Raw genomic sequence first — 15353 nt, 5'->3', positions numbered from 1 at the left:
ATGGACGGCTTACGGTCTTTTCTCACTGCCCGAAAAGCAGCAGTGGGCGTCATACTGACTTTTACCATCATGCAGAAGAGTTAGGCATCGTTCTATGTGTGGACGCATTTGGCAATCTTTTGCTGCGTATGAAAAAACGTGGGCGTGCACACGCAAATGGGATGATCAACTCACCTTCGCGGCTGTCCAAGGCGTAAACAACGGTTCGGTAGTAGCAGGAGCGGCACGACCGCGCTCGAAGCGCGAGCCAGCGGTCTCTCCCCGAGGCCCGCAGTACAGAGCTGTTGCCTAAAACGAGACCCTTAGCTGCCTCAGTCTCCACCAGCACTTCGACTTGCGCTGCTGCGCTGCCGGAAAGGCGCACCTCCTGGAACTGAGAAAAACCTCATCGTCAGCAGTATAGGCGATTCGTACGACGAAGCCGCTCGCGCCGGCGGCTGATTCGCTTCGAAAGGCACAGCCGGGCTGCATCTTATAAGAAGGAAGTTGCATGATCCATAGATGTTTCGCAGATTTCATGCTGACTGCTTTGGTTATCTTAACTGTCTTGACCTTACGGCTATATGATGTCTAAAAAGTCTCTGTAGATATAATTTGTTCAATTATTCTATTTCTTTAGGTCTTGTTGCTGAACATAAGTTGCCACACACGTTTTTTTTTTTTTTTTTTGCGAACATTCCTAAGCATTTGTTTTTATTTATTTATTTATTTACTCAAGATACCTTACAGGCCCGAAAAATGGGCATTGGGTAAGGGAAGCTTCAAAAATTTTACAGAGTATAAAGAGTAAACAATTATTACAATGAGCAAGCAAGTCTGTAAGCATTAGTTCACAAAAAATGTAAGGCCATATGTCCTGAGACTAATGGACACATTACATAGAATTTACATAAAATATTTATTGGAATCCCTATAGAATACAAAATAAATTGTTAGGATTGAGGGACCTTGGTGACTACCCATTCTCAGCAGCAGAATGGACAATCCCTTTAAATACCCATTCACACTATAGACTTCCGAAAGTTCTGAATGTCAAATAAAAGCACCTAAACTACAAAAAGCCGGACTAAATATATATTCTATTGGCATCGAGGGGGTGCTAGATTAGCATTATAAACTTCCTTTATTTCGCATTAATTTCCCAGGAATCTAAGGTCCTTGAGAAAATGCCTCCTTTGATTTGTTTTCTCGACGTCAATGTCTCTTGTATTTTACTCGATTGCATTGTTTCCATGCAGCCTATACGCTTCGTAGCCTAGCTTGGATTGCGATCTGCTTGAGATCAGGCCCTACAATGACCCTACAATCGTTACTGTAATTTTGTAGCCATGAGTAATACGGTAAATTAATTTAACAGTTTATCAATATTAAAAACTTATGAATCAATATGACGCAGTAGTTTCACAATAGTGCAGAATAAACGTCGTTAGGTTTACAGTACAGGATTGGCCTGCACCGCGTCATGTATTGCGTCGGTGTGGGTCTTTCCGTACGCTTTACTATTCGGCAATGAAAGGTAGGCTTACGTTGCAAAGGAAATGGGCGTGCATCTTATTGGAAATGTAACCACGTACTTTCGGGGCTATGTATACATGTTATGTATCTATGTATCTATCTATACGTGTTTGTATGTCTGTATCTAGCCATTTCCCCGCCTATCTCCGTCACTGGATAGTCACTGGGGGAATAAGTGGCGCATCATACTGCTGTGCTGTAGTAACAGTTTTCGAAACCAGCCATCCGACCAACTTGGGTCACTGAGTATGTGGCAATGTGTACATTCTTGCCGCTATTCGACGAAGCTCTTTCACGCTGACATGGATCACTGTGGACGCGCGACTGGGTAGGTACCCAGTCGCGCGTCTACTGGGTAGGTACCCAGTAGGTACCCAGACTGGGTAGGTACCCAGAAACTCTTTGACGCCGACTTGGAGTACTGGGCATGAGCCACTCGATCTGCGCTAGTCTTCAATGAATCTCTTTGGTGCTAACTTGGGTTACTGGATATGTTCCAGAAGGTGTGTGCCGCTCTTCAATGAACACCTTTGACACCAGCTTGGGTAACTAGGTATGTACCACTGGAAATGCCGAAAAAAATTCCCTTAAATTTCTCCAATGCTGAGTGCAATTGAACCCACGTCACAGGAGTTCCTGAAGGAGTGCAACCACACGCATTAGCTGGCTGCGCCACAAATGCACTGGGTATATGTGCCACTTTTGAATGAACGACTCACCACTTTGGGTCACTGAGTATTTACTGCTGAGTGTGCAGCAAGCGAGGGAACAATTCTCAGCCTTAGTACACACCAGCGCACCACGCTTCTCGTCTCGGAGGCGACGCGAGTACTTCTCGGCAGCGCCACTAGATGGCGCAGTGTGTTCGGAAAGAAGCGCGAGAGAGGAGAGCCTGGTTCTCGGCATGACGCGTTTCTCAACGTTCGCACGCACCGGCGCGCCATGCATTTCGGAGGCCACGAGTAGGCTTCGCGGCGGCGGTACCAGATGGCGCCCAGTGTTCTCAGGGAAGCGCGAAAGAGGAGACCCGCTGCAGTATACGCCTCATACACACCTCATTTCGATTGTGGTAATACGTCGTGGCGCTATATTGGTTCAATGCTAACGCATTGCCGTCGACTGTCGTCGCGAGATGGGTTCTGCCTCAGTGTTTTTACGCTTTCTGGCTACGGATCCATCGACTCGTCAACATCTGGCGAACACAGCGCTGGTCATTTACACCTCCACAGACCACTCTTACGTTCCATCAACTCTTCAAGCTACGGCGACCACAATAAATTGTTCATTTATATCTGCACGAGCCTTACATATGTCTCCCATGTAGTAGTCTTAAGACAAGAACCAATATTTGAAGCTCAAGGACCGATCTCCAAAGCAGGGCACAATGCCACCCTTCAGTGGAGGGGTGGCATTATATATATATATATATATATATATATATATATATATATATATCAGTTATGCGTTCAATCAAAGGATCCGGTAGTGAAACAGGTCAAACAACAGAAAAACGAAGAAATCTTCACTCAATAATTATACCTTTACGCTCAGGTTGCTCATGAAACAGTATGCTATGCCAAGAATCTGAGTGGAACACTGCTGCTTACAGTTTTGTGCATTGCCTCGGGAAAATGCATGCAGCAGTACGACAATACCTGCTGTCCTGTTTTTGCTCATGACCTATTAACCGATCAATCGCGATTAAATCATCCATAAAAGTTGGAGAGTTAGAATTGTCCGCGCACAATTATTATTACTATTTGTTTTGAACACATATACACATATACACAGGTATCAGGAAAAGGAAAGCGAGGAGCAGGCTGGCAACTGCCACCGGAAGGGGCACAACGCCTGCCTACTCTTCTGAAGGGAGGTGACAGCAACACAGAAATGGAAGATAGGAAGGAGGGGAGGAAAAAGGAAAGAGGAAAGGAGAGCAACAGGACAAATCTAAAGACCAAAGTAGAACACTGCAACAGGACAAATCTAAAGACTAAAGTAGAACTCTGCAGCCGGAATTAAAGTGACGCCACGTCGAACAGCCTCCACAATTATCAACCACATCCATGGCTAGTTCGCTATGCGGCTAATTGTGTTCTCCATGATGAGACGCCAAGTAAAGCTGCACGTAATCACCGTTTCACCGGTAGTCGGTTCACAATGTACACTAGAAGGTGTTTGAACCCGCCACCTCCCATCTTCGAAGGAAGAAGCGTTAGGGTACAGTACTGATCACACACAGTAGGGCCGGTCACTGAAGGACACGCTACTACGGAATGTCGAATGTTCATGCTACAAACGTGAACCTAAGTTAGTTAGTTCTATAAAGGTTAGTAGGGCGCGATGGGCCTGATCACGTTTAGATGCACAGCCACTGGGGTATAAACATTCCTCGAGTGTCGCACACCGCAGGCCAAGGAGATGATAGTTTCTCACTAGCGACATCCGCTGCGCACTGAAAGCGGGACACCCAAATATAAGGTGCTGAAGTGTCTCGTAGCAGCCACAAGACGTACACAATGGACTTTCCGCACGGCCTTGTCTGTATAAACATTTGTGCACGTTCACGCAACCAACCCTCAGCTTGAGCAGTCGTGCTCTAGCGCGACGAGGCAAGCCTCGACCACGAACACGGGGCGGGAACGTTCCATTTGCGACGCGCTGATCTGGATGCTGCTTGAGTAGGTGGCGACGAATCAGCAGACGAGCGTCATCAAGCTTACACAAGATTTCTGGGCAGTCACAGTTGTTACGAACGCAACTTGAAGCGAGCCGATCAGCCTCTTCATTTCCGGCGATTCCTACGTGTGAAGGCATCCAGTGAGCAACGAGAGATACCCCACGTGATGTAATTTTGCTCGCAGAGTCATTAATGCTGCGCACAAGCGGACAATCAAGCTCACTGCGTTGTAACCTGCTAAGGGCAGCACGGGAGTCCGTAAAGATGACAACCTTCGATGTAATTAACTCCTCTTGCACGTATTTCAGTGCAACATTAATCGCTGCTAGTTCCGCAGTTGTTGACGAAGTTGGATGAGGTATTTGAAAGATACGTCGTACTTGAGTTGAAGGGCAGTAAAAAGCTGCAGAGGCGCCTTGACCGTCGTTGTGTACAGATGCATCTGTGAAAACTTGAAGATAATCTGGAAACTTTTCGAACAAGTGAGACTGAGCCAATTGGAATATTGCCGAAACAGCCATATCAGACTTTTTGTGCATGTCAGGGATTGTGAGGAAAATGGGGAATACGTGTTTCGTGATACCTTTTGGAGGCGGAGACGTATGTGAAGCAGCATGTTCATAAATGATAGTGATATCCATAAATAATGCCGCCATTTTTCCCATGCGAGATAATGGGCGGTGAATCAGACGATCAAGGAGCGATTGACCATTCGATGCGCGGTGCAGACGCTCAATATGATATAGAGCTCTCTGATCTGCTTGCAGCCTCAGGGGTAACTGATGCGCTTCAGTAAGTAATGCAATAGATTGCGCCTTAGTCGAAGGGCAATGCGATGATCTCGCTCCAGTTGGGCCATCAAACTAGGTGGTATGTTCAAAATTGGTAATGCGTACAGCATGCCTGAGAGTACAGATGACTGGTACACCTGAAGAGCCGTTGTTTGGTCGCAACGAGCACCTCGAGCAGTCAAGGCGGCCACATACTTAAGAAGGGAGCGTGATTTGCGTCGTACAGATTTAACGGCAGGACGCCAAGAGATGCGATCATCTACAATTAACCCCAAATAACGGTGTTGTAGCACCCAGTTTATAGGCGTTTCGTCAAAATACAGTGGGCTCATTGTTCGACGAGCGCGTTGTTTAGGGTGATATGCTATTGCAGCCGACTTAGCGGGTGATATGAGCAGGCCAACTTCACCCAAGTACTCCGAAGTAGTGTTGAGAGCTCTTTGCAAGTTTGCACGAAGCCGCGGACCAAGGTGCGAAGGGCCGCTTATCCACAGAGCAATGTCATCTGCGTAGACAGCTATGCTCACAGGGAAGTCAGTATCTCGAGGCAAACGACTTGGAAGCGTGGCGAGTACCGCGTTAAACAAAAGCGGTGATAATACTCTGCCCTGTGGAACACCGCACTTCACATTTTGGTATTCACTAGTTACTCCTCCGACACGCACTTTCATCCGGCGCTCCGATAGAAAATTATGCACAAACTGGAGCAGACGACCCGAAATTCCCGCGGTTGCAAGAGCGAAAATAATCGCCTTATGCGGAACTGAATCGAAAGCTTGCTGTATGTCTAGGAAGAGCATGTAGGCGGAATGCTTGTTTTCTTTAGCAAATTCGAGTGCTGAGACAAGGTCTCAGATGCTGTCCAGAGCCGAACGGCGGCGACGAAAGCCACTCATGACATCAGGGAAAAAATTCAGCTCCTCTAGCCTGACATCTAAGCGAAACAAGACCATTCGCTCCATTAACTTGATGATGTTTGAAGTTAGGGATATTGGTCGGTAGGACTACTACCGCGCACAAGGCAGCACTGGTAAAAAATCACCTCCAGCGCTGGTGCCCCAGTGCTACAGTTGTCTTGGCCGGGGGGGGGGGGGACGTGAATTTAAGCACTATTCAACTGACTTCAGTGACAAACCGTGATCTCGATGTGCACATCCGGATATTCTCTCCTCCCTTTTCCTCTTTCTTCCCTTCACTCCTTCCCCTTGTGTGTGGTAGCAAACCGGACACGCGTCTGCTTGAACTCCCTACCTCTTTCTCTTTCTTTTTTGCAACTGGAACCACATGTAGCTCGTTGGCGTTGCAGCAGATACCTTTAGAACAAGGCAATAGACAATCAGGTCAATGGTCGCACGTACCTTGAGCTATGCAGGCTGTGACCTCATACAAAATGCAACCCACCTGTTTAGTTTAGACTTTATATAGAACATGGGATGCGGGTACGATTCGCGGCCGTTGGGGGCCATAACCAGGTGTTAACGGAATGCAAGATCGTCCACGTGATGTCACTTTGATGTACGTTCAGGAAACTAAAGTAGCAACAAGTAAAAACTAGAGAAATGTATCTCTAAAGACCAAGCTACGCGTACGCTTGCCGGTGCGCGAGAGCTCGCGCCCGCGCGCCTTGCGTTGAACTGGAATGGCGCTTTGAACCACAAGACGGGCGGCATCGCGTGTCTACTTGGCTCACATTTTCGCCTTGGTTAAACATCATTTCGAATTTTTGTGAGGCAGCCAGAGCACCGATATTTGTCTGGAGAAGATAGCTGGGCTCGCGCCGTGCTTCGACGCGTACCATCTGTCCTGCACAATCTGCGCATGCGTGAGGCGCGTGGGCGCGAGCTTTTGCGCGCTGACACGCGTACGTGTAGTTTGACCTTTAGGGTTAGGTTTCCGACTGTTCGTTTATAACTGAAAAACATAAAAAAACATCAACCAGTAAAAAAAAAAAAAGAGAGAGAGAGAGAGAGAGAGAAACAACGGGTTGTTTTAAAAAAAGAACTTTGATCTTCGGATATTCTTAGCTCAAAGCACTGCATCGCCACCAGTGACACCTAAATTGCACCCCTAAATTAAGTGCTCTTGCGTTTGCTCCGATGAGTGAACTCACGGGGTGCTAAATAAATAGCGGTTACGAGATGTGCGGCATCCTTAAAGACTTTTGTATCTAGGATTCTTGCAGCAACCCCATTGTTCGAACCCCAGCTTTGCCTCCGTGTCAGGAATAGCGCATAAGCGGCTTTAATAAGATTTACCAGAAGAGAAAGCGCTTTTTACCGCGTGGAAATGCCCCTTCTACTAGACCTCTTACTTGTCCGCTTGTTTGGCTAATTGTTTACGTGCACGAAAGCAAAAGAAAAAAAAAAACGGTATACTGTCGCTTTGTTGCCTTCCAAGTCCGTGTTACGGTTCCTGCAGCGATCAAACGCAGCGATAACACAACGCTTTTGTTCCGTGGAGCAACATTATTGCGTGCTAGTGACAATGCTAACAGTGCTTTATCTTCTGCGTGTTATCACAGGACATGCCTCTCTTAACCGTTTAAAAGTATCAACTGGAACCTGTAATTGTGTGCAACAGTGTAAAGGAACCTTTCGCAAAAAAAAAAGAGGCAAGAAATCCTATTGCTGTAAATACATCGAGTAAAAATTGTCTTGGGCGACCTAACCAAGGAAAACATATGTTACCGTTTTTCCTGCTTAGGCTTTGGAAGGCACGTTTGGTATGATTATACTGCGCTGAGGTCAAGAAGCCATTTGAATTGTATATTTGATCGTTTATTTTGGACAGCATTCATTTCAAAACATTTTCGGGTATTTATGAGCGCAAACCCTTCTTTTCGATAAAATACCACGCACTTCCTATTTTAAGATTAGATGGATGAAGGTCGTCACTGTACCCTACGAGCAACGTAGGGATGACGTATCCCTCTTAGTCTGCTCTTGCAGGCAATTCGCACAGAAAGAGTAGTGCTCGTGCCCGCAGTGCATATTCATCAAACACTGTCATGCCTTCAGCTACGACACGCAGTTGGCTCATCAACTAACGCTGCCCGTGCGTCTCGCCCAGCGAACGCACGTTTAACCTCCCATAGTGACAGTGGTCTCAATCAGATACATTGATTAGTTTGTATCAATCGCGTTGTGGTGCGTCTTGTGTGTATGTGTTGTTTTCCTGTGATGTGTGCGTATAATTTGATTTTTCATCATACCCGTCTGGAGCAGCATACTAGGCATGCCGCTAGGTAAAGCCCTTTACAGGATTTGCGCCTCCTCGCAGTTGCCTCGTTCGAAAAAGTGTTGACGGAGTTTGAAAAGGTTCACAGCGGGCGGCCTGCCTTTACAAACATGTGTATAGCAAGCTTCCGCGATTATAAACGGAGATTAACAGACTAAAGGTGCGCCCTCATTTGCGGAAAAAAAAGCGCGCGCAAGGCGGCGCGCTTAAAAACGCGCCGCGTTCCGAAGGGCACACCACTGCGCGTTGGCGGTCGCGGAGAGCGGCGGGCAGGCGAGAGTTCTCGCCCTCTCTCGAGATGCCTCGGGAGACCGCGAGAATTCCCGCGCGTTTCAGCCGTTGTTGCCGACGAGAGCATTGACCTCACCGCCCACGTGACGACTTCGGCGCCTGTGATTGGCTCGCTCGGGTTTGCAAAAACGAGGCGCCACGAAAAAGTGGGTTCGGGACCCATCCTCGCGCGGCAAAGAATTCTTGCCGCGAAAGCGCCTTTCGCGGCGCGCGTTTTTAAGCACGCCGCCTTGCGCGCTTTTTTCTGCAAGTGAGGACATCCCTTTAGATGGGCTAGTTGGTTGCTGGCTTGATGAAACATGGTTATAACGGCGCGTTTTGAGGACAGAACACAGAAAGAATGCACAAAGGACAGTCGCCGAACACAGGATCTGCGACTGTCCTGTGTGCATTCTTTCTGTGTCCTGTCCTCAAAACGGGCCGTTATAAACGTTCCATCAAGGTAGAAACTAAGAATTTGTCTATGATCTGATCACTGCTATTTTCAGCCTTAACATACATCTCGCCAATGCTACGCTACCCACAAACGTTCTTGTGTTCGCTTATACTTTCGTTATGCCACAACATTCATATAAACTTTTTATGGACAGTAAAAATGAGCTCGTTCAGCTAGCACCGTTTTTCGTATTCCTCTCGCGCGATGTTGTTCACACGTGCAATAAACATAAACGAACCACGCGGATGTCACAAGAGCGTTACTCAGACCACTAGCCCTTTCAGATTTTTGTTCTTTCTTTTGTTTTTCAGCTATAATCACCGCCTTTCTCCGCCAAACTAGTTTCCACAGACGGAGCAGGCGTTCCGAAATGTTTGTCGTGTGCCACCTGGGACACGGCTGTGTCGCGACTGCTACGACGAGGTGTGTGACACCGGGAAACGAGGATCCCAAAGAGCAACGTTCGGGAAATTCGAGCACGTGAGCGCCAGCTCGTAAACGCGTCTCAGCGCTAGGAGTCTGTGCTCTCGTAGCCATCAAAGGAAAGTTAAGTATTTGTGAATTGAGGCTTTTCTCCATCGTATCGCAGAGCCCAGACATTTCAGTGTTACACTGAAAGCTCGGGACGGCATGACTGTAACGTGCATCTTTTTTTTTTTATTATTTGGTTCTTATATTGCTCACACCTGCGTGGCACTTCTCTGACTCGCTTTATATGCAGTTCTCGTGTAGCGCACTTGACTTTTTGTCTGAGTCACATGCGGAAGTTGATTCACATATGCATTATTAAATTGTTTCATTAGGAGCAGCTAAAGATAGCTGCGTGATCTTCGATGACCGAAATTCATTCCCTCGGCAGGCACCGATTTTTACTGGCCCCCCATATATATATATATATATATATATATATATATATATATATATATATATATATATATATATATATATATATATATATATATATATATATATATATATATATATATATATATATATATATATATATATATATTATTTTCCGTAGTTCTAACGCCTAGTTTCAGAGTCATTCCATATTTTACTGCTTGCTTCTACGGCAGCGCTGTGGCCAAGTCCACTAGCCAATTTGATGCAACGTATTCCTGATCGCCGTCGCGAATGTTTGTTCAGTTGCTTTTTAAAGTAGTACATTTTGTTAGCGTATTATATAGGATAGATAATTTAAAACCACCAGCAACACAAGCGTGCCCTCTCATCGCGGAAGCCGACCGACCGATCGCTGACGCTGCCCCACTCCCCTCATGCGGTTTCAGTGCGCTAACTCGGCCCCAGAGAAACCCTCTTCACTTCCACGCGCTGCTCGCCTTTTGTCAGCCATTTATATAGGAAAAAAAATATTTCAAAGTAGGAAAAGCTATTCGCTTTGAAAGCAAACAAAAGTGACCTTCTATAAACGAAAAAAGTGTTTAATTGGGCTGTTCATACAACACTGTGGGTCACCGCCCGATTCTTGCTTCGGTGGTTCCTTGAATTTGACGTCAGGAGATTGGAATAAATAGAATAGAATAGTCTTACGTTATACGCCTCTTAGACATCTTTGTGGAACATTGCGAACAAGGAGAGCAGCAGGGCGATGTGAACACAATCATTGACCTTCCCTGCGCGGTTGTATTGTGGTGTTTGCAGAATCAGGCGAAAAACTTCAGAATATATGTTTTTTGTTCGCGCGTGCTTGAGTGTCGTTTTCGGTTGATATTGTGTATATTTATTATTTTTAACATGCAGAGCTATTTTTATCATACAATGCTAGTTTCTTCATAACAGAAATGTCATGGCCGGAGGCCTGCTGTTTGCAACCGTTTCTTATTAAACCCCCGTTAACCTAATCCAATCCTATGGGGCATGCGACCAGAGTTGCTCTTAAGAGGAATCTTTAGCCTACCCTTAAGAACAACTCTATGTACCTAAATACATAGGGACGGAGAAATCGTTTGGTCAGCAACCATTGCGCCAGTTTTCATGTATACATATAGTTATTTTTGTTGAATTAAAAGAAAACGATTAAAAATAATCACTGTAAAAAGCAAATGTTTAATTAGGCCGCCAGCTTTTTAATAAAAATTGTTGAAAATTTCAAAACTTCAGGCACTGAAAATGTCAAGTTTCAGAACTCTGTAAATAAGCAATGAAAAAGGATATCACAATTCCGTAAACTGCAACTATTATTACATATAGAGCGGACAAAACCGATGTATTATACACCCCTCTGAAGTATATCACTAATTTGTGAGTATACCCTTTACAAGAGCTCTGTAATCACTGTACCAAATTCACGTAGGCTGTAAATTCATATATCAAGTTTGTCCACTTTAGATGCTCTAACAGATGTAGTTTATAGAACTGCACTATCTGCTTTCTATGCAGAGTTACTGATTTGTAAAATTCGAGCTTCTATTTTTCTGAAGCTTGTAAATTTCGGGCAATATCTTAAAGGAATTCAAGGCATTAAATCAATATTCTGTTAGCGGAAGTCACTAGAAATTATTTTTTTTGAAAAGCACTAAATTGCATTGAAATCGGCCCAGCGGCTGTATTATAAAAATTTGTCTGCCTTTTCCATTTACTTCAATAGAGAAATCGGAGTTGGCCCCTAGCTGAAGCCTTCTTTTGAGTTCTATGCTGAGGATCGTCATGTGTTTTTCTCTGCTAAAAGGAGCACTGACACAAAAATTCGAAGTCGAGTTAACGTGTGAGATCGTTTTATGTGGGCACACGCACATCGTCTGCAAAATATAAACGGCCAATATAGCTTAAAACATATTTCAAATCAATTTTAAGGTACGCGTGCGCGCAGCCAACTGCAAAACGTAGCACCTCGCGACATCGATATCAAGGAAGGAATGTAACCAAGCGAGAAAATGCTACGTCACGAGTTCGCGCTGCCGTCGGTGCGGGCCCTGCGAGCAAGTTTCTCGCCACCACGATTGGCCCGGCAGCACAAAAAATCTGCTAAAATTTGTTTTTGACACAGAATAACTCAGAGATAAGTGACCTTCAAAGTGTGCATGTCACAAAACGTTGCGCGAAATAGTAAATCATTGGCGTGATTTTGACTCGCAAGCGGTCAGCGCAGCCGCCGCAGCAATCGTCTCTGCGAAGTGGCTCGCCTGGTTAACGTGTTTTCTCATCGCTACCAACGGCGTAGGGAAAACTAATTGTATTGTCACTTAAAAGCGACATAAATGTGCAAACGTTGATTGTGTTGACGAATATAGGTGCTTTATTACGAGCTGCGGACGGATCGCATGTGCCGTCGGCCTCGGATCCGACGGCCAACGAGCTAGGCCTATGTCGTTTCTCAGCGATCGCCGCTGGACGCTTAGAATGAACACCGCTGAAGAGCAGCCAGATTTGCTCGTTTCATTTTGAGCGTGCCTGGCATAAACAAAACCCGCCGAGCTTAGAACAGTCCGATGATCTTCCACCAAGACTACATACCCCCAAGCCTGATGCTGTGCCGACTTTTACCCCACCTTGTGTCCTGATCCGGAATATGCTTCATTTCCAAAGCGCCATCAACGAATGTCTAGTACTTGTAGCAGTGCGTACACATATTGATAGCTGTCGCTGGTCGCACTTTCCGAGTCGCTGCTTTGTAGTGGATCCAATCCCAAGTGCTTGGCCACGTCTAATACGGCGGCGACTCCCGCCTGCAGGAAATAGCCGCCGCTGGAGGACGAAAACGAGGACGACGATGATGGCGAGAACATCGCAAAGCACGTGCAGGCGTAGCAGACAAACTGGCAATAAGAAGCTCGCGCACCGGCAAGCGCGCTGGCGTGCGCACGTCACAGTTTTGTGCGATCACGTGCCCAGCTGTGTTCGCATTCCTTCTTCAGCCCATCTCGTTGCTCTCTGAAACCGAAACTTGGACTGGTCACTACAAACAAGACTCCAAATAATTACCCGTCGTGCTCGGAAGCAAATTATGTTTCGTGCCGCGATTACTGGGTCATTAGCTACTTATTGCAGGGGAAAACAAGATCGAAATATTTTGTGTCAGTACTCCTTTAAAATGTAAAAAAAAAAAGAAATGTTACGTCGTCGTTTAGGTCGCTGTTTATGTTGCTACAAGAGGTTTGGCCTGCTCAGAAGGCTCGCTTTCCGCATGACTCTCTCTGCCTCAACCCAACGGAGACAGAGGTTCCCAGGAAGATGGATACTCGACGCGATGGACAGTAGTCTAAAAAGGGACGTCTAAGGGCTCACTCTCACCGGCCGCTGACAGAGGTCGCATGACCGACAGCGACTGGCGACCAAACGATCAACTCACAGCCGCCGACGTTCACACCGGCCAACACGACCTGCCCGTCGCCACAGCGAAATAAGCACCGCGGATAGGTTCAGCAGCTTCGCGAGTTCAGTCGCGCGACTGCGAAATCGAGCAGCCCCCGAGTGGCCCAAAACCGCCACTTTTCGACCAAATCCACCGTTTGTGACCGGCCGCGCGACCTCTGCGAGTCGCCGGTGTGAATGAGAGCCCTAAGGCTTGAGCGAACGTTTTGACGAGGGGACTTGTCTTTGTCAGCCGTCTTGCCGAAACCTCGGCTCCAGCCTGAGACACATGCCTTGTTCGACCACTGTTGATATGTCTGAAGTAAATGCAGAAGTGTTCAAGAAGTGTCGATCAAAGTAGTGTCCCGGAATAACGCAACAGCAAGCGCGCGACTCCATCTGGCAAGCAAACATCAATCTACGGACCTCTTCTAGCTCTTCCGGAAACACTACATGGTAAAAGTTTGCAGCAGAGGCCAGCGTAGTTAGTCCTGCGTGTTTGTGAAAAGTGGCCGAGTGTTCTGTTACTATTGCCCCTTCTTCGGTACACGTACGCAGCAGAGTCGAGTAGCTCTTGATCAGAGTAGAACTCATGTTGCGAACCCTATCGGAGAGATCTCTACGTCTGGGCAACCCACTCGCCAATTTCCCACACTTCGCAAGCCTTTTTAGGCAAGACGCTCAATGTAAACGTCATCGCGCGACTATTTAAACGTTGATAACTCAAACATAACTGTACAAGTTATTGAATTAGTAAAGGCAAGGTGCAGAAGAACAGGACTCAAAAAGAACACACACGACAGGACCGGCGCCACTGGCAAGCTGAGACGGCGATCAGGTTGACGCCGGTCCCGTCGTGTGTGTTCTTCTTGAGTCCTGTTCTTCTGCACCTTGCCTTTACTAATTCAAGCATGAACCAACTAGCCCAATAAAGAGTTTTACTTGAGCATATTTCTTCTACATTGGGTCCGTTCTTTCAACAAAGCTTTTGCACCGATCCTGCTATTTTGTGCGGCTTCCTGATCGCCGTCTCAGCTTGCCAGTGGCACCGGTCCTGTCGTGTGTGTTCTTCTTGAGTCCTGTTCTTCTGCGCCTTGCATTTACTAATTCAAGCATGAACCAACTAGCCCAAGCAAGAGTTTTACTTGTACAAGTTATGTTAGTAAAGATGTCGCGGAATGGAATGGAATGGAAAAACTTTATTTCTCTATATCTCAGAGAGATTAGCGGTGGGCCGGTTTCTTCATGTTTTGAGTCCTGGCCGCTTCACAAGGTCGGCGCCCCTATTCCAGGGCACCGCTGAGTCTTGCTGCCTCGCAGGCGTGCTGCACAATTGCCCGTTGGGCTGTGAGCTCGCTGCTGGTGAGCAGACCCTCCCATTGTTCCGCACTTGGGTTATTTACTTTATGGAATGCGAAATTACGCTTGCATTCCCACGTGATGTGGTATAACGTGGGGGTTGTTCCGCACCACGGACATGTATCCCTGTACTGGGTAGGGAACATTTTGTGTAATGTGTGCAGGTTGAAGAAAGTACCTGCTTGCAGTCTTCGCCAGCTTACTGCCTCATGTTGTGTGAGCGATGTGTGGGGTGGGGGGTATTTAAGTCTCCTTCCTCTGTAGTAGTTAAGTATTTCTGCATACGTCGGCTCCACCGTTAAGGGGGCCTCTAGGGTTTCCGACTGCCCTGCTCGGTGCGTGAGTTCGCGAACTAGGCGGTCCACCCTTGAGTTGCCCTCTATCCCGGTGTGTGCCGGTATCCAGAAGATCCTATGTTTTATCTTTTTGTTAGGAGGCTCTGTTTTGAGGAGGATTCTCAGTGCTTCCTTACTAACTCTGCCTTGTGTGTAGTTCCTGCATGTTGCTTTGGAGTCCGTTAGAATTATCAGAGATTTGTTCCTGCGGTAACCATCAACCGCCGCTAGAGCTACGGCGACTTCCTCCCCCTCCGTTACCGTGCAGTTTCTCAGGGTCGCGCAGCTAATTGGTTCTCCCGTGTGGTTTACCACTGCTGCCGCGACTCTAAACATTCTAGTGTTGCGGTCCCATGGGTATACAGCCGCGTCTGTGTATACCGTGTTTTCTAGTG

General features: G+C 46.7%; 1 protein-coding gene across 1 annotated transcript in view; it reads right to left on the bottom strand.

The window, feature by feature from the left end:
• LOC126547419 (uncharacterized) overlaps positions 1–12699 on the bottom strand; it is a 147976-nt gene extending 135277 nt beyond the window's left edge. The window contains exons 1-2 of the mRNA XM_055063016.2: positions 12567–12699; positions 175–384 (exon numbers count right to left, since the gene is read on the bottom strand). Coding sequence (XP_054918991.2) covers positions 175–384; positions 12567–12699 — 343 coding nt within the window. The remainder of the gene's footprint in view (positions 1–174; positions 385–12566) is intronic.
• Positions 12700–15353: the final 2654 nt, after the last annotated feature.

Source organism: Dermacentor andersoni, chromosome 1 (genome assembly GCF_023375885.2).
Source record: "Dermacentor andersoni chromosome 1, qqDerAnde1_hic_scaffold, whole genome shotgun sequence".
Classification (NCBI taxonomy): domain Eukaryota; kingdom Metazoa; phylum Arthropoda; class Arachnida; order Ixodida; family Ixodidae; genus Dermacentor; species Dermacentor andersoni.
Note: the sequence above shows the minus strand (reverse complement) of the source record. Positions and strands in the feature narration are given on the sequence as shown.